The 19,015-nt window shown below is 51.1% G+C and overlaps 1 protein-coding gene across 1 annotated transcript in view; it reads right to left on the bottom strand.

The window, feature by feature from the left end:
• The window catches only part of DGKI (diacylglycerol kinase iota), a 270,647-nt gene that overhangs the window by 104,151 nt on the left and 147,481 nt on the right, over positions 1 to 19,015 (bottom strand). Inside the window, 1 exon segment of the mRNA XM_045288847.1 lies at positions 13,811 to 13,911. Within this exon segment, the coding sequence (XP_045144782.1) occupies positions 13,811 to 13,911 (101 nt within the window).

Genomic DNA, 19,015 nt, shown 5'->3' with positions numbered 1-19,015 from the left:
GCCCTCTGGGCCAGCTCCCCGCTGTCTGTCCTGGACGGTCGCTGTGAGTGGGATCAGCTGGAAGACAATAGTTAGATGGTGTGCGAGGTCAGATCACTCGATCACCCCTGGCAGGTAGAAGATGTTCTTGTGATCCTAGACAGAATCCAAAGGATTACTCTCTGAAGAGGAGAAAGTAGGTGGACGCTGCACTGGGGAGCGGCACAAGTCATTGACAAATGGAGACTCACCAACCACGTGCAGAATGCGGAGGCCCCCCGGGGTGTCCCCAAAGCTGACATTCAGAGGCCTACCTTGTTGGCAAGCGGTTGACAACACCTCTCTGGGGAAAGCTAACAAAACCACAAGAGAAAATGTGTGAGTGTGGGGACAAGCGATTCCCCGATGTGCCTAAGGCGATGTGCCTAAGGCGGGAGGCAAGAATCAGTTTGAGCAGAACCTCTGTGCCGTGGAATGGGTGCTTCGTTCCGTGGTAGCTTGCAGACATGCTTGCGGACATGCGTGTCATGGAATCTTCCTTCATTCTGTGCCTTCTTGTGCTTTCTAACTCAGACTCCTGCCCGCCCTCTGAGGAAAATGTACTTTCCGAGGCTTCTTGGTATTTGGGAGTGGACACCTCATCATCATCTTTAGGACTAACTCACCCAACGAACTGTCGGCCTCATTTGCATAAAGCTGCAGATGCCTTGGGTATTTTTGCACCTGTGGGTGCCAGAGCTTCATTATGTCCGTGAAAATGCCTTGCAGCTAACCCTTAAATGCACTGAGTTTTAACATGTTCCAAGTTGGCACTCCTACTAGCAAAAGAGATAGTGGCGTTTGCTGCTGATTGACAGCCCCTAAGCAAGTCGCGCCAGCAATTACTTCTCCCCAGCCCACCACAGAACAGCGCCCCATTCCCCTCACAGGCTCACCCGGACCCTACGGATTCCCTGTCCTGGTTTTGGTTTGCTGAGATTTCTCCTAATCGAGAGGGTGATGAAATTAATTGGTTGGAAATGCCATGATACACTTACCATGAGCATGTTCAGGGTTTTATGTTTGAAATCAAATACCAGCAGGTCATACTAATTAATGATGTCTTCTACACTTGAAGTTGGGACTACATGGACTCATTATGGAAATCAGGCCAAACGGTGCATAAATGAACACTGCTCTGCTTCAGCAAGTTCCACCTCTTCTACCTGGAAGAAACTTCTGCTGTAGACCCACACTCACAGAAACAAGGTCAACAGACACTTCAGAAAACCAAGCTTCGCAGCTGAGGCCATGAGGACTCTGGGGAGAGGGAAGGCGGAGCCCCCAACCTCTCAGTGAACCGGGGTGGGGGGGTGGGGTTGGGGGGGGTGGGGAGAGGGAGAACCGACCCAGGTATCCTGAAAGACTTAGAGTTCTAAGGAAATTGAAAAATATCCTCCCACGATCAGGAAGTAGACCAGGCAAATTAAACTTAAAAAAATCATTTCCTCAAATGACTTAACTGGTTGGAGAAAAACATAAAGCCCTTAGGGATGCCAAAGGCGAGCCAGGAGAGGCCCTCTCCACTTGGATCTGGGCATGTGCTGGAGTTTGAAAGGCCCTGAAAGGGAGGATGGATGGAAAGCTGAGGTTGGCACAGAGGTAGACACTGCCGTGGGCCCCCAGAAACGCAGCCTGGGCACAGCGAACGGGGCCTCAGCTCATGTGGCAGCCCTTGTGTCCACTCATCTCCTCGTGGGCCTTCCTCTCTCTTGATGCCCTTCTACTTGACCAAGCACGATGGCCTTCTCCAGAGACTGGTCTCTCCTGACAACATGTCCCAAGTCATGAGACAAACCAGCATTCTGTTCCCTACCGGTACGTCTCCAGAGTGGCCAAGCAACATCTGTCCAGGGAGGATCCCTGGTCATGCTGCGTTGACCCTGAACATGTTTCTGCGGAGCTTCCGGATAAAGATGGACTTGAGTCAAAGGACTAGCCATTGACTCCCTAAACTCAGTCAATGGAAGCCCTATGGGTCACAGGACCAGGCAGGGGTTGGCTGTGTTGTTCTTGAACTTCCTGAGAGCTGGGGGGTCTAGAGAGCGGCAGCCCAGGCCAACAATTCTCTATCAGCAGGGTCTGGCCCTTGCCAAAGCAGGTAAAGAAAAGAATCACCCAAGCCCCTGAGCAGGTCATAGCACAGGACCCCAGAGTCACAGCAGCCACCTAGGACCCCAAGTCCATGTGACACTGCTCAGGGGACAGGTGGGTGGTGCGGGGGGGGGGGCACCCCCTGAAGGTAGTGTGAGTGCTCAACACAGACTCTTGCTAGAGAGGAAGGGCCGAGAGCTCAGCATCTTCAAAGAGGAAGGCTTTAATTACCTGCCACATTTGCTATCACAGTGCAATGCCTGTGAAACCAGAATCACAGCTAAATGGGTCCGTTTACCTATTCAAACAACACACACACACACACACACACACAACCTTCCTTTCCAGGAGTTCATTAAAGGAGGGTGTGAAATCACAGGGAAGGCTCCTCGGGATGCACAGGGGATTGCAAAGATTGGATTTCCAGCTCTCTCCCTCTCCCTCTCTCTTTCTCCCTGCACACGCATACCTTATTGTGGCTAAACCAAAAGATCCTCATTTTCTGCGGAGAATGATCCATATAACCACAGGATAAGACTGGAGAGGACACGAAAGGGCGTGGAGCATTATGGTGGTTGTGGCGGTCATCAGTGGTCGTGGTGGTGGTGGTGGAGTGCCGTCAAGTCAGTTCTCCACTCAGAGGAGCATGCCACGTGGCACAGTAATGTGGCCCTGAGGCAAACCACCAACTCCAGAAATTTCTCCCACTGAGGCTCCAGGTAAGTCCTGGTCGGTTCAAATAGCCAACTTCGCATGTAGCAGCTGAGCACTGAACGGTTACAGATCATAACCCCAGAAGCAATGTATTGTATTTAATACAATTCTGACCCAAAATGTTTAAAACTAGAACTCTCTGTAAGCCTCAATTTTGGATTTATCAGTTCAGTCAATACTGTTTATTCAAGAATCCATCACAACCCTCTCCATCGTTGATAAGAGATTGATAGCCTGGAAAAATAAAGGGCTCTGAGTTTTCCATGGAGAGAAGTGTTCTGATAGTATCAGCAAGTACTAATATCTGAAAAATCAATATTTCCCATCTCCTTACCTAAAGCATGCACACTTCGGGAAGTCAAAGGGACGATGGGCATCAAGGGACAAAAGTAAAATCAAGGACCAGATGGAGGGAAGGGACTCCAGGACGTAAAACTCAAGTGAGGCCCTGCCGGAGTAGGGCAGACCTCTGAGCGATGTCCCTCTCTTCCACTTGGCTTCATTAGCTCTGAATAGGTCAAGGTTGTCTGGGAAGGACAATTCAGCCTTGGTGGCTGATGCTAATTTAACAGAATGAGCAGGCAAACTTTCAGTTCCTTCCCCCAAGCCCCCACGGGCCACGGACATTTCCCAACAACCTGCCTTCGTAAGCTGTCCACTGCCGACCTGGCTCCCACCAGGGGCAACCACTGGACATGTTGGCATTCAAAGCAGTCCTCGCGCCCTTTGAATTCCACACCTCACCTTGCTCATCCCGGGCCTGTGGACGGGTTCACGGCCTCTGGTGTCTGAGTCAGAATGATCCCCATTTGGAGGCCAGCTCAAGCGCAGCTAGGGACTCGCCACCCTTATTTCAAAGTGTCGCCCACAAGATGGAATCACCCCGAGGTGCCTTCCCTGCACCCCATGCAAGGGTGAGAGTGCTGCAGTGGGCTTTGCAGAAAGGACTCTGTCGTGTAGACCTGTGAGTCTGAAGCTGGGACTGAAAAGTCGGCTTTTTATCGTGGTAGTATACTAACTAAAAGCCACCTGGGGGACCTGCGGTGCACTATCACCTCCCCGTAAACGTGCGCAGCACTTAGGGATCTGGACGAAGTCCTCCTGCCCTTCTCTTCCAGTTCACTTGGCAAGCAGGGGATTGCACCGACATACAGGGAGTTGAACCCGGGGATGTCTTCCCAGCGCCGAGGGGTCGGCCAGGAGTTGGGCAGAAACCACTGAGTGGAACTCCGCTCCTGCTCTGGTGAAACTGCTGGGGTGCAAGAGGGGTGCAAAGACATACGACTGTAATCTCCAATGGAGCGGGGGAAGGGGTGTGTGTGGAGATTTGGGCAGAGAGGAGCCCAGGGGGGTTAGGACCCAGAGGAGCTGCACAAATCCAGGGACAGAAGGTCCGTTCTGGAGGTAGTCTCTTAAGTGAAGAAAATGAGATCCTTTGACGAGAGCCAAGAACCTTTCCTCTAAGGTGCAGCCACAGGACTCTCCCGGGGCAGAGGCAAGAACAGTGAGGGAAATTGAGGACACATGGAAACACTTAGTCCAAGGGACTCTGGGACCAGATGGACACCAGACTCCACAGTCTTGGGACCAGAAGCACTAGATCAGTGGTTCGCAACCTGTAGATCGCGACCCCTTTGGGGTCGATTGACCCTTTCACAGGGGCACCTGATTCATAACAGTAGCAAAATGACACTGATGAAGTAGCCACGAAAATAATGTTATGGTTGGGGGGGTCACCACCACATGAGGAACCGTATTAAAGGGTCGCAGCATTCGGAAGGTTGAGAACCACTGCTCTAGATGGTGCCCCACTACCACCACCAACTGCTCTGCAGGGATCCCATTAGAAGGTCTTGAATAGACTTGGAGAAAAATGTGGCATGAACTAAAAAACTGTATTAAAAAGAAAAAGACCAAGGGAGTAAGGGAACAGTTTTCCAGATGAAAGGGATGATCCAAGTCTTAGAGCCCAAGGCACGGGATGCAAAAGTTCCGCTGATAGTCAGGTATCTGGGTGCTGCGGAACCAGTGAGGGTGAGGCCAGAGGCTCGGACTTCTTATGCTAATGGTAGAGAGACAATAAGGAGATTACAAACAACAACAAGATCAGCCCCAGATGTGTGGGCAGATGCAAAGGTGTTTCAACAGATGATCATTTCAGATTCATGATTTAGGACAATCGCCAGCAGTGGCATGAAAGACAAAGTGATGGCAGGCCAGGTGAGGGACAGGAAGGGGAGTCTGGAAGCCGCTTTGAACTGACTCACTGCCATCAGGTCAATGCTGACTCATGGCGACCCTACAGGGCAGGGTAGAACTGGCCCGTGAGTTTCTGAGACTGTAACTCTTTATGGGATTAGGAAGCCCCTCTTTCTCCCAAGGTTCGGCTGGTAGTTTTGAACTGCTGATCTTGGGTATCACAGCATTGCCTGTAACTACCGGGCCACTAGAGCTCCTCTGTTATGAACTTTGTCCCACCCACCCCCCATTAAAAAAAAAAGCTAAAGTCCTCCTAAACCCCTGTACCTGTGACTGTGACCTTGTTTGGAAATAGGGTCTTGGGGATGCTATCAGGCAGGTTAACACGAGGTCATAGTGGAGCAGGGAAGCTCTTACCAATCTGCGTGATGTTCTTGTAAAAGAGGAGCAGAGACAACACACAAGGAGAGACACGCAGGAGGGATGCCACATAGACCGAGACCAGAGGGCTGTGGCTGTAAACCAAGCATGGCCAGGAGCCAGCAAGAGCTGAACAAAAAATCATCGTCTCCAAGGGCCTTTGCAAACCATGGCCCCACTGCCACCTCGATTCCAGAAACAGGGCCTCCAGACGTGAGAGAGGAGACACCGCTGCTCTTCTGAGCCACCCAGTGCGTGGTTTTAGTTACAGCAGCCCTGGGGATGAGTGCAGATGCTGGTGCAGTCAGCGAGGTGGTTAATGGGGAAGGTGTGCAATAAAACCCTGGCGGGGAAGACAAGAGGGAGAGATGTGTGACAGGTGGTAGTCGGGGGTCAGAGAAGCAACTCCGTGATCAGTCAGATGGTGGGAGGGACAAGGAACAAAGATGCTCAGTGTGACCACTGCATCTCCCACCTCTCGGGCACCTGCAGCCACCACAGTGGGCTGTGGCCTGCTGAGCCCCAGGGGGTACAGAGGTACAGAAGAGGCAGCAGAGAGAGCTAATGAGCCTATCAAATGCAGTGGCCTTTGTGTTGATGGAAGACAAGGACCTCACAGAACATGCTGGAGAGAGTTTCTGAGTTAGGCCAGTCTCATTGGGGGGCGGGGACGGACACGGGACTACAACTTGGCAAGAAGGGATCGTTCGCCAGTGATACAGCCTTCACTGTGTAAACTCCCAAGCCCTCGGCATTCAGGGCACAGCCAGTGGGAAAAGCAGATGTGAGGTGGGACCGCTCAGGGAGGATGACGTGACGGCGCCTCGCTTGTGAACAAAGAAGGAAGGAGGCAGATGGCGAACAGGGCCCCATCATGGCCACGCCGTCATGATGGCAGAGCCTTGCCTTCTTCCTACTGCTGATGGGTTTGGTTCACTGGCTTCCCGGGATGCTGCAGGAGGAAGTGGGAGCACCATGCTCCGAGGGTGGCTTGCTCTTCTGATACATAGTCAGAGACAAAAGGTCCAGATCAAATGGCTCCAGGGAATGTCATCATCTTCAGCTTCCTATGCAAGCTCGGTGGGAGGAATGATACTTCATTGAAGATGCTTCATGTCACATGGACTCTCTTGGGGAAGTAGAGATGGTTATACACCCAACTCAAACCCACCGAGAAGAGTTTCAGAGGACTGATCTGACCATCTGCTTCCAAAAGATCACAGCCTCTACGAAGCAGTCCTCACCCGCAACACTGGGCATCAGTGAGTCAGAATTAACCTAAAAGCAACTCACAACAACAACAAATGCCATGTGCGAAGGAATTCGAGTACAATCAGAGGCTTCCCATCATTCCCTGGAGTTCACTCCCAGGCTTGGGGATCCACTTGGCAAGGAGCTTTGGGCAAGAGTACAATTCTATCCCAGGACTGTTTTGCAAACTTCTCCCTGTGCAGGGCAGAGCCACAGCTGGCAACTGCCTGCCTGCCACGGCTCGGGTCTTTGGGAACAAGATCATCAACGCTGGACTTGGACTTTGGAGTCTTGGCTACATGCATGGCTCACCCAATACATGTGACCATCAAGATGGATGATTCAGACTTCCTGGAGCCTCTGGGGCTGACTGGATGTATTCCTGCAACAACGGCCCGGACATGATCTTTCCAACTGAAACCAAAAAGAGCTCAAGAGTTTTCTTCCAACCAAACAATGTTTGGCCAAATTGGGTTGGGGGGTGGGGTGAATGCTGCCTTGAGCATTGTGCTCTTTCAGGAACTATCTATCTATTTCTATGGATCAGAGTGATAAGCAAAACTCAAAAGACTGGGTAGGAGTCTTTGGGGGCAGTGAGTTTATGCTCACGGGAAGGATCAACTCAGAAAAGGAGGGCGAGGATGGTCACAACTCGAAGAATGTCGCCAAGGTCACTGAGGTGCCCATGAATGAACAGTGGAATGGGTGTGTGCTCCGCTGGAAGAAACAGATCTGTCTTGGAAGAAGTACCGCCCTCCTTGCTCCTTCAAGGTAGGGATGGTGAGACTTGGTCTCAGTCTCACGTAATTTGGACTTGTCATCAGGAGTGACCAGCCCCCGGAGAATGACGCCATGCTTGGTAAAGCAAAGGGGCTGCATAAGAGAGAGGCCCTGAGTGAGATGGGGTGACACGGTGGCTGCCACAATGGGCTCAGACAAGAACTACTGTGAGGATGGTGTGGGACTGGCGGTGTTTTGTACAGTTGCCCAGAGGCTCACTGTGAGTCGGACTGTCCCCATGGCACCGAACAATGACATGCTCTGCTCTATATATTCTCCACACCAACTAGAACGAAATGAAACACAGTGAGACATAGTCGGTGTCCCAAAGAAGAGATGCATAACCATGTCCAAATAATGATTAGAGGCGCTGGTGCACAATTCTTCCCCAATTTCAGCACCATGTCACGATCAATGTCCACAGAAGCAGCAGTCAAGAGATCACACAATGCGTTGCATTGGGTTAATCTGTTGCTCAAGACTTTTTCAAGTATTGAAAAGCAAGGAGGTTCCTTTGAAAACTGAGGTGAGGCTGACCCAAGCCATGGTATTTTCAGTTGCTTCATATGCATGGACAAAGTTGGACATGAAATACGGAAGACCAAAGAAGTATCAGTTCATTTAAACCAGGGTCTTGTCAAAGACCATTGAAAATACCATGGACTGCCAAAAGAACAAATAAGTACAGCCAGAATGCTCCTTAGAAGCAAGGATGGCAGAAGGCTGGCTTGAGTATTTGGGACGTGTTTTCCAGAGAGGCCAGTTCCTGAGGAAAGACATCATGCTTGGTAAAGTGGAGAGGCAGCAAAAGATGGGGAGGCCCTCAAGGAGATGGATCAGCACCATGGTGCCACAACGGGCTCCCACATAAACAACTGTGAAGCTGGCACAGGCCCGGGCGGTATTTCACCGTTATCCATGGGTCGCGATGAGTTGGAACAGAGTCAACAGGACCTAACAACAACACTGTCTGCTTTCTTTCTGTGGTTAGACTTTGGGTTGCTTGCTAACTGCAAGGTCAGCAGTTTGAAACCACCAGCCGCTCCGTGGGAGAATGAGGGGGCTTTCTATTCCCGTAAAGAGTCAACAGTCACAGGGACAGTCAGGCAGTTCTACCCTGTCCTATAGGGTCTCAGCATCGACTCAATGGCCGTGAGCTTGGTTTTATCATTTGAAAGAGGGTCTAAATGTCTGGCTCTCAGTCCATGGGGAAGAGCTGATTTTTTAAATGAGTGATTTATTTGGTCTGTGGTCCCAGAAACTTTTCCAATCCTGGTTTAGACATAACCCAGCCCAAACTGGATTCTAATCCCCTCCTGACCAAGCTCCTCCTTTTTGTCTTTGAAGGTTTGAAGTGGACGGTCAGCTGGAGGACACTATGTGGACATCATGTCAGTAAGAGGTCTTCTAGGCACCGGTTTTGATGGACAACGCATGTGGTGCCCGCCTTGGTGGACAGACCTATCTGTTTGCAGCCGCTGGCTCCTGGTGGTATTTTTGCCATTTGCGTGTCTGGCCTCAGACTCCTGTGAGCCACCATGTGCTTCAAAAGTGCAGAGTAAGTCCGGGAACCCAAGAGGCAAGCGAATTTTGGGAATGATGAGGGCAACAAATGTATAGAAGTGCTTTACACAATTGATCTATGTATTGTGATGAATTTTATGAGCCCCAATAAATTGGTTTAAAAAAAAAAGTGCAGAGTAAGCTAACAGCAGACAGAAAGAGCAGCCAAGTTCCACTGGTTAGCGTTCAGTTTGGGCTGTCATTATCTGAGACAGGAAATTCATGTCGATACAACTCTCTTGGAATGAGGAAGAAGACAGATTTTTAAAAAACTGCTGACCCTTTGCCTTGATGAGGTGATTGCACACTTGCTAACGACCTGTTTTGTTGGAAGGAGCTAACGACCTATTTCCATACCTCATTGGCTGGATGGCTGTCTGCTGTCATTATTACAGATTTAAGGGTTTTGTTGCTGTTTTTTTAAAATTTCCTTTTTCTTTTAAACAAAGCCTCTTTCTGGTTATGTTCTACCTCTCAAGCTAAACAGACTTCTCTCCTCCCATCGTCCTGAGGGTCCACAAATCATGACAACTCTAATTGCTTCACCTACATCTGAAATTCACCAGCAAGTTGCGGGCTGGGCACCGGGCTGGCAAGGACTCACCAGCCCTCTGCTTTTATCCTGGGGCAGCGCCAGCAGGGGAGAGGGAACTGGCTGAAAGATTTGCAGGACAGGGCTGCCTGCTTTGAGTGCTGGAACAAGCTGAGCCGTGAAAAGGACTCTCCGTGTGTAATTAGCAGGGAGCTAGCTCTGCCTTGCAGAGGGAGGTGCGGCTGTGTTAGGCGGCAAACATCACTCTCATAATGGAACACGAAGAATCCGGTCACATGGGTGTGAGTGTACTGAACAGCGATAACGAACCTCCTGCGTGAGTCACGGGGTGTCACCTCAAGAGGGGCGGGGGTGGGTGTGGGTCTGAGTTTCCCAGGCCGGAAAGGCAGCCCCGGTCTTCTGACTTCTAACAATCAATCGACAGCCTACGAGAGGGTTCCCTTGTGGCCTCTGGGATGCAGGTCAAGAGTCCAGCCCCATCAGCCGCTTCAGCTCCCTGTGCGCCTCACTAATGAAGGTGCCTGAAACAGGACTCTGCCCCGCACGTTGAACAGGAACTTGAGCCAGTGTTTGCCTTGACACTCACCTTGGGCAACCAGCTTTGCCTACGATCTTGGGTCCGCTCAAGTTCAAGCAGAAGAGCGAGGGTAAGAGGCTGCCTTCACCTGTGGGGACGAGCATGGCAGAATTCCAGAGCAAGCGCTGGTGAGGAGGGTCATCATCACAGAGAGAAAGCAGAATGGTGGTGCTTCTTGGGTCCTCAAACGAACCAAACCTGGGTACCTCCCAACCCCCAAACCCAAACTCACTGCCACTGAGGCAAAATTGGCTTGACAGGGTCACTCGACTTATCATGACCCCATCAGACAAGGGAGAACTGGCCCCGTGGTTTCTGAGATGATAACTTTTTACTGAAGTGGAAAGTCACATCTTTCTCCCATGGAGTGGTTGGTGGATTCAAACTGCTGACTTTGGGGTGGGCAGCCCAATCCATAACCGCTCTGCTACCAGGGCTAGGACCCAGCAATCCCACTCCTGGGTACACTCAAAAGCCCAAATCCAAACTCACGTCCATCAGATCCATTCTGACTCATGGGGACCCTATAAGACAGGGTAGAATTGTGCTACAGGTTTCCAGGACAGTAAGTCTTTATGGGAACAGAAGATCTGATCTTCCTCCCACAGAGCAGCTGGCAGTTTCAAACTGCTGACCTTATGGCAGGCAGCCCACTGTGTAACCCACGAGACCACCAGGGCTCAAACTCCGGAGAACTGAAAAGCACAGGCTCAAGTGGATCCCTGCACAAGCAATGCCTGTGGCAGCACTATGCCCCATGGCCAAAGATGGCCCCCACCCGGCTATCCATCAGCAGATGATGGATAAACACAGAGTGGGCAACTGTGAGCAGGGCCGTCCTCAGCCCTGAAGAGAAACGGAGTTCTGCTGCACATGACGGCGGAGTGGGCCTGGAGAGCATCGTACTGAGTGTTAAGAGTCAGGCACAAAAGTCCAAATGCATTTTGATGCCACTTCCCTGAAACATCTAATGCAGGTAACTGCCGAGAGTCAGCAAGGTAACTAATGGTTTCCACTGGCTGGGAGACTAAAGCGAGGGAGTGTCCATGGGGCTTGATGGCCTAATGGGGACAGTTTCTGTTTGGGGTGACGACAGAGTTCTGGAAGTGGATGATGGTCATGATTGGGGAACATGGTGGGTGTAATTACCGCTGGCGAACCTACACTTGAACATGGTTAAAATAGCCAATGCCGTGATACAGGGCTGGTAGGTGTAGGAAACGACGCAGCAGATCTGAATGACGTTGTATGTATTTTAACACACGTAGAATGACGGATGACTGAGTGGGCCACTTTTGCTTCCAACTAGTATCTTATCTTCTTCAAACCCAAGTCTTTGGCAGAAGAGAACATCCCTAGCCCCACCTTTGTTCCTTTGCCCCCCCCCCAAAAAAAAAAAAAAAACACGGCTGAGTTTACTGGACAACTTGCTTGTGCCGAGTTACCTGCCCTGGTTTGATATAAGAATTCCTTCCCACATAAGTTTTATCATATGAGACAGGATCCGTAAGCCCCTTGCAGGAGTTGTCATTTTCCTGTGAAAGCTCAAATCGCGATGCACCTGGCGGTGTGGACAGGCGGGCGAGGGCCTGGGGAGGATTGAGCAGCTCATTGAAACGTACACAGCAGCCTGAATCGCATTTCAGCCCCAGGTTTCAGAGGCTTCTCCACTGCCAATTGGCCTTGCTCAGAGTTGGCCTCAGCTGCAGAGGAGTACTGACCTGAGGTCGACAGCCTGATTTGTTTTTAAAAGCCATAGCCAGTTCAAAAGGATGGTAGTTGGCGCCCCCCCCCCCACCACCAAAATCAAGCAAAACTACATTGCAACTCTAGTACCGCAGCCTCCACGGAAACTAGATGCTTCTCCTCAATGTGCGCGTGAAATTAGATGGGTGCTAGTCCATCACTGATAAGGTCATATCCATTAGGAAAAGTCAGCAGTCATTCCCAGAAGGAAGAAATACAGAAGTTCAAGGACTGGGCCCTTCCCCAGCTCAGAACTTCCTTCCAACGGAATAGGGCCGGGGAGAAACCATGGGGAAAAGAGTTCAGGAAGCAGAAGCAGTTGAGAGAACTGAGAAGGCAGAAACTTCACCCGGAATTCTCTAGAAGGTGCCACCGTGATGGGACGATGATGGGATGACCAGGGGAATTAGTGCTTGCTCACTGCACCGCCCTCCCAGATCCTAGACACCCCACAGTGACCCGAGACTGTCCCAGGGGCTCATCGACTGAACCCCGTTCCAGATGCAAGCCCGAGGACCCGAGTGCAAAGACTGTCAAACCCCAGGGATCCACCTCTGCTCCCCACCCCCGCGCTCTCCTCCGCCTCCACAGGAAGGGCTACACGTGGAGGCCATTCCGAGCTCTGGTTCTGCAGAACACCTCTTCCTTCCTTTCTCTCGGCATCCCAGCCTGCTCCCTGGAGCTCCTTGCCTTCTCTGACTACCTCCCTCTTGACCATTGCCCCCACCGCAGACACACAGTGATGGAGAATCTACCCTCTCACTGCCGTCGAGTCCACTCTGACTCATCGTGACCCGACAGGACGGAGTGGAACTGCCCCTTTGGGGGTTTGAGGAGGCTGCTGATGGAATCAGAAAGCCTCGTCTTTTTCCTGTGGGGCGACTGGTGAGTTCAAACTGCTGACCCTGTGGTTAGCAGCCTAACAGGCAATCCACGACATCACCAGGGCTCCTAAGGAGAAGCCTAGAACCCTGATCTTTGGCACGCCAGTGGTCCTCGTTTCTTCCGGACATCACATGTATCCTGAAACAAACCCAAATCAAGCTCAATGCCGTTGGGTCAATGCTGACTCAGAGCCTCCCTAAAGACAGGGTAGAATTGCCCTGCGAGCTTCTGAGAATCAACTCTTTAGGGAGTAGAGAGTCTCCTCTTTCTCACGCAGAGCTGGCTGGTGGTTTCAAAACTGATGGCCTCGTGGTCAGCAAGCCAATGTGTAACCACGCCACCCCCAGGGCTGCCTCCTGATAGAGACAGGGCTCCCAAACAGTGAGTGGAGGAAAGGGTGCCTGCAGTCTACTCAGTGGGGGAGGGACTAGGTGGGCTAAGGAGTCACGCAGGGCATGTTCCAAGAAGCAGATGAAAAGGGCGAACACGGGGAAGTCGGCCACACGTTGGGAGACTTCAGAAGCGATGGTGTCTCGCCATCAGCGAATCACATTGAGTAGCCTGCGACCCTTTCAAGAACCTCACGGCTGGTCTTGGACAGCCACAGCAACGCTGTAGCTAGAAGACCCCGACATGTCAAAGGGATAACTTTGCTATCCGTGGAGCACTCAGACTTTGGTTATAGAGGCTGTGAGAAAAGACCAGTTGTGTCCCAAGAGTTCCCTGCACGTGACGATGCCGCGTGGCATCACCCAGTTTCTGCTTGTCGCGTCCTAGGCAAGCCTGAGGCCAACGTGGTGCCTAGAACCGGTGACGCTGACCAGGCGCCACAGCAGAACGAGGGTTTGGTCTGCTGTTCCTCTCCACTGGAGGCAGCCTGGCACCACCCCTCATTTCACTAACATGCTGCGCAGACGCCAGGGCTAATGGGTCTATCCATCAAACCAGGGAGGCCCAAGGCGCTGGAGAGAGGCTGGCCACAGGAAATCAATTAGGCACTTCCCACTTACACGCTTCCCGGAGTTTCTCTTTCCCGTAGTGGCATCCTTCATAGTCTTGTAAACTGATTTTGTTCACGCGGATCCGCAGACGGTCTGGGACAGACTGGGGACTGTAAAACAAGACCGAGTCGTTAGACAGGGGCAACAGAGGTGTCACACATCCAGAGGGAGGGGCTAACAGCTATAGAGTCTCTTCATGCTCAGAAGGAAAAGTCCTCATCCAAGCCACACGGCGGGTGCCTTTCCAGAAGGCTGCCATTCTCAGGAGAACTGTCTCCGGAGCCTTCAAGGTTCTGGAGTTTGGGTCAGAACATGGAGATAAGCAGAGAAAAGGCCTGTGAGACCATGTTGATGGTCCTAGCTTCTATGCACTGATTCGGGGTCTAAATAAGACCCCAGGCTTGGTTCCACGGTAAACTCGGAGCTGCGCATCTGAAACAGAAGTGAGGTGCAGTTGTACGGTTTGCCCTTGGGCAAATGTGCCAGCACTCACCTGGCGCGGCCATCGGCAGCTACGGAGGACAGAGAATCTACAATGGTCAGACCGAGAACCTAGAAAGGCCAAGACTGCTGTTGAAATAGCCCAACAAACCCCATCAGCCGTGGCTAAAGCATCTTCAGATCAATACGGCCTGGGACGGGACCTCTGAATGGCCCCAAAGGAAGACTAACTTTAAATAAATACATCCTTGTTTCTCCTGGAAGGTAATAGAGCACATCATGAATTTCGGAGTGTGGCTGAGACATAGATCCAATATATACCAAACTCTCTGAAGACGGGTTCTCCCTCCAAATGTCTTCTTCGTGTCTCCTTAAATTTTCACACTAGTTCTATGACTGAGCACCCACTGTCCCCCTCCCGCTCAGGCCATCGGCACCCCCTCCTCACCTCACCCCAGAGTTCCAAAGGCCAGGGTCATTATGCAGTCATGGAGAAAATGGAGGGTGGCCACATCAGATGCCAACATTGAAGCTGAGCACATCATTGCGTAACTGCCAAATCCCATCCTAACTTAAGGGTCAGTTACATCACTGCACAACTGTCCGACCGCAGAGACGCATGGCCCAGCCTGCTGGACCCGTAACTTCCGCCGTCACAGCTGGCATGACGCTTGCCTCGAAGGCAGCACTCAGTACTGTGGTAGTGGGCAGAATGGGCAGATAGATACATTTTTGTCATTGTCACAAACGTAAAGTTTCAGATAACAAGATAGCGGATGACTGAGGAGTAAACTCACAAACTCACTGCCATCCAGCTGGTGTGGACGCTCAGCAGCCCTACAGAGAGGGCAGCACTGGCCCTGTGGGTTTCTGAGACTGACATTCTTTATTTTTTTTAATCATTTTATTAGGGGCTCATACGACTCTTATGACAATTCATACATACATCAAATGTGTAAAGCACATTTGTACACTCATTGCCCTCATCATTCTCAAAACATTTGCTCTCCACTTAAGCCCCCGGCATCAGCTCATTTTTCCCCTCCCCTCCCTGCTCCCCCTTCCCTCATGAGCCCTTGATAATTTATAAATTATTATTTTGTCATATTTTGCCCTGGAGACTGACACTCTTTACGTGAGTAGAAAGCCCCATCTTTCTCCCACAGAGCAGCTGGTAGTTTCAAAGGGCTGACCTTGCAGCTAGTAGCCCAAAGCTGACATAAAATAACACAATCCCCACTTGTTTTTCCATAGTATCCATTTATGCTCAGATTCTGTTGATTCAAATAGAGCCTGGAGGGTGCTGGAACAATGGGAGGTGGGGGGGCCTGCAAAAACACTTTATCCTGGAATAGGGGCCATTGTACAAATGTACACATTTTCACTTATCAGGGGACCCTAAGTAATTTTTTCTGAAAAGGGAGTGGTAAGCCCAAGCTTGGGAACCTCTTGTTCCCAAGGACTGTATCTCCTTTCTTATACTACAGGATAATCGTCACCATGGACTAGAGCAGAAAGAATGGTCTTGACATTCAATCCATTTCCAAGGATGGAAGGACAGACAAATGCATGGATAAAAGGAGGCTAAGCTGGAAGGAAGAAGGGAGGAAGGAGACAGGAAAAGGGGAGGAGGCAAGAAAAGAAGGAATGAAAAAAGGGGACGCGGGGAGGGAGGAGATTTTTTTAGATGTTAGGACATCTCTCTCTACTGCTATATTGAACACACACACACACGGATAGGGAGAGAAAGAGTATAATTTTATCCTTTTGTCTAAAACCTAATTTAGGGCAAACTACAGTAACTCCATCCATATAAATTCCCACTGTACTCACTCAAAAATAACACACCTGTATCCAACTTCAGAGACCCATGCACACCCACACATGGTACACCCCCCTACACACACACACACACACACACACACACTCATTTCAGCTGCGACGTCAAAGTCCAGATATAAATGCACTCGTTCTAAAGGTAGACCGACCGTACATGCAGCTCCCTAGCTTGAAAATGGCCACTACCAAACTACAAAGATGGGCATTTCAGGGAGCAAGTCCATTGGTGTTTACTGTGTGGGCACTGGGCGGGACACAGGACACAGGCCTGACCAATGATACTGACATAAAAGCTTAATGAGGAGTCATGGGAGAGCTAGCTTGAGAGCATCATGCTATTTGTAAATGACTACATTAGACCTCCAACACCGTGCGTCTGCACATCATCTACAGATGAGGAGACTGAGGCTCAGAGGTGAAGTGCTTTTAAAAAATCACATCGCTGCTCAGTGACAGCCTGGCAAAGCGTCGGGGGCACGTCACTCAAAGCCCATGCCCTCTTCATGCCACCCCTGCCCTCTGAGGCACTCACACTCCCCAGTCAGCAGAGAAACATCAAGACTGGACCCCAAACGGTCATCCACCTTGGATTAGCCAATCAGATGTTCCCCAAGCGCTCAGACGACTCTCCTCAATTCACAATTAGCAGAGTGTGCTTAAGTAGATTCACTCAAACAAGCAAACACGTGGCATAGGTTAGAAGTCAGGATGCAATCTCTCTATATTCACTGGGAGCAGCATCTAGGGACCACAAGGAAATAAGTCATGATCCATTATTCAATGGAAATAAGTCACGGAAACTCAGAAATCGCTTCATCTCCCTCATGTACCTTGTGGGGGGTTGGGCTTGGGGAGTTTTTTGGAGACCTGTCCAACACGCTGTTCAATGTGATTACCTCTGAGTGGTGGGGTCTGAGGAGCATCGCGTTGAGAAAAAACAAGTTATTTTCTAAGGATGCCAATATACAAATGAACAGTACCTCCGGTCAAGAGTGAGAATAAAGAACACTGCAAAGAGTATTAGGGAGGAGATAAAACCAGAGGGGAAAGAGTTTCTGTGGTAAACAGAGCACCCCAAATCATGGAGTCTGCCTTATTCTCCCTTTCACCCGAGGGATCACTATGATCCGGTGGTGATCCAGGATCGTCCTTCAAGCACAGCACAGAAGAGGAAAGCTGGAAGCAAACAATCACACGGCGAACATGTCACACGAAACTGTATCGCGAATGGCCGGGACCCTTGGCTTCTCCAACTGGGCAGGGAGTCTCAGAACCAAGACTGCAATGGCACTGATCAGTGGCTATGGCAGGGACCCTGACTCACGGTGACCCCAAGTGACAGAGCTGTGGTTTGCAGGGCTGGTTTTCCACAGGAGACTCATCACTTTGCAGCCAGCATGCTGACTGCCACCCCACCAGGGACTTCCTAGGGCAGTGACAGCCCAGTAGGAAACGGGAACCAGAAGATGGCGGCAGGCCAGCCTGGTGCCCATCCTCCACAGAGCTCCCCAACTGAGGTCACCCACATGCCTCACCTTCACAAAATCTGTCAGGGCCTATCCCTAGCTACATGCTTCCCACCCTGTCTCCCATCTAGACCCTCTGACCCAAATTCACACCTTGATGCTCCTCCACCAGCATTCCCATCGTCTTTCCTGACTCACAGGTGCACACCATGGCCCAGAACGGAAGTCTCAGGTGAACAGACGTTTCGTGAATACAAATTGAACCAGAGGCTACCTGGCTGCACCTCCTGGAGCACTAAGGAGACGAGAGAAAGAAAATAGAGGCCCAGGCCCTCTCTCTCTCTCTCTCTCTCCCTTCCCTGCACATTTACCTTCATCTTCTCTGGCGCTCTGCAGAGCACAGCACCCCGCTTTCCCCTCACCAGAGATGTGCTGACACCTACGCTGCTGGCTGGGGACTCTGGGGGGCCTGCACTCAGATGTTGCCCCAGATGAAGCCCATCAGCCAGTCTTAGGGCATTAGACCACAGAGTTCTGTGGTGGGCCCTCAGAACTATTCTCAGCCCTGGATTAGACACAAAGGAGCCGTGGTGGGCAATGGTGCTAAAGGAAAGGCTGGCGGTTCAAATCCACTAGCGGACCTATTGGGGAAAGATGAGGCAGCGTGCTTCCACGAGGGTTTACAGCCTCAGAAACCCCGTGGGGCAGTTCTTCCCCCTCCTTCAAGGCTGCTATGAGTCAGAATTCAGCTCCACAGCTGTAGGCTCGAATGCTGGTCTGTTGGGACCAACAGGAGGTGGGGAAGAAGCACAAGGCAGTGGCTAGAGCCAAGATCCCAGTCCTAGGGCCTGGGCTTGGACAAAGGTCCTGCTAATCAGAGAGAATCAGGCAGCTTTGATCCTCAGCTTCCTCATAGGCCACAGGATGCGCCTTCAAGGAGTGTCCACCGACTCACTCACTCACTCACTCACTCACTGCCACCGAGTTGATTCTGACTCGCAGCAAACCTACAGGGCAAAGTGGAGCTGTTTCTGTGGGTTTCAGAGACTGTAACTCTTTATGGGAGTAGAAAGCCCCATCTCCCTCCTGAGGAGGAGCTGGTGGCTTCAAATCGCTGACCTTTCAGTGAGTAGCCCATCTATGCAAACACGGCTCTTGTTGGAGTGAATCCATCCAGCGTGTTCAGGAACACACCCAGCAGCCCATCAGAAGGGCTCAGTAACCAGTCGCCCTGGAGTCTGCCCCGACTTATAGCCGCCCCCCCTGGAAAATTTATAAAAATTTTTTCATGTCTTATACTGACCGCTGTCTCCCTTCACCCACTTTTATGTTGTACGGCCCCCCACCCCACCCCACCCCGGGTTTCAGAGCAGACATCCACTTTTCCACAGGAAATTGCCAGGGCTTTCTTAAGAGGTGCTCGAGCAGCCTCAAACCACCGACCGCTCAGTTCGCAGCTGAGCACATT

This window comes from Echinops telfairi, unplaced genomic scaffold (assembly GCF_000313985.2).
Source record: "Echinops telfairi isolate 266 unplaced genomic scaffold, ASM31398v2 ScPeMD7_23;HRSCAF=83, whole genome shotgun sequence".
NCBI classification, from domain to species: Eukaryota; Metazoa; Chordata; class Mammalia; order Afrosoricida; family Tenrecidae; genus Echinops; species Echinops telfairi.
This window is presented reverse-complemented; position numbering and strand designations above follow the sequence as displayed.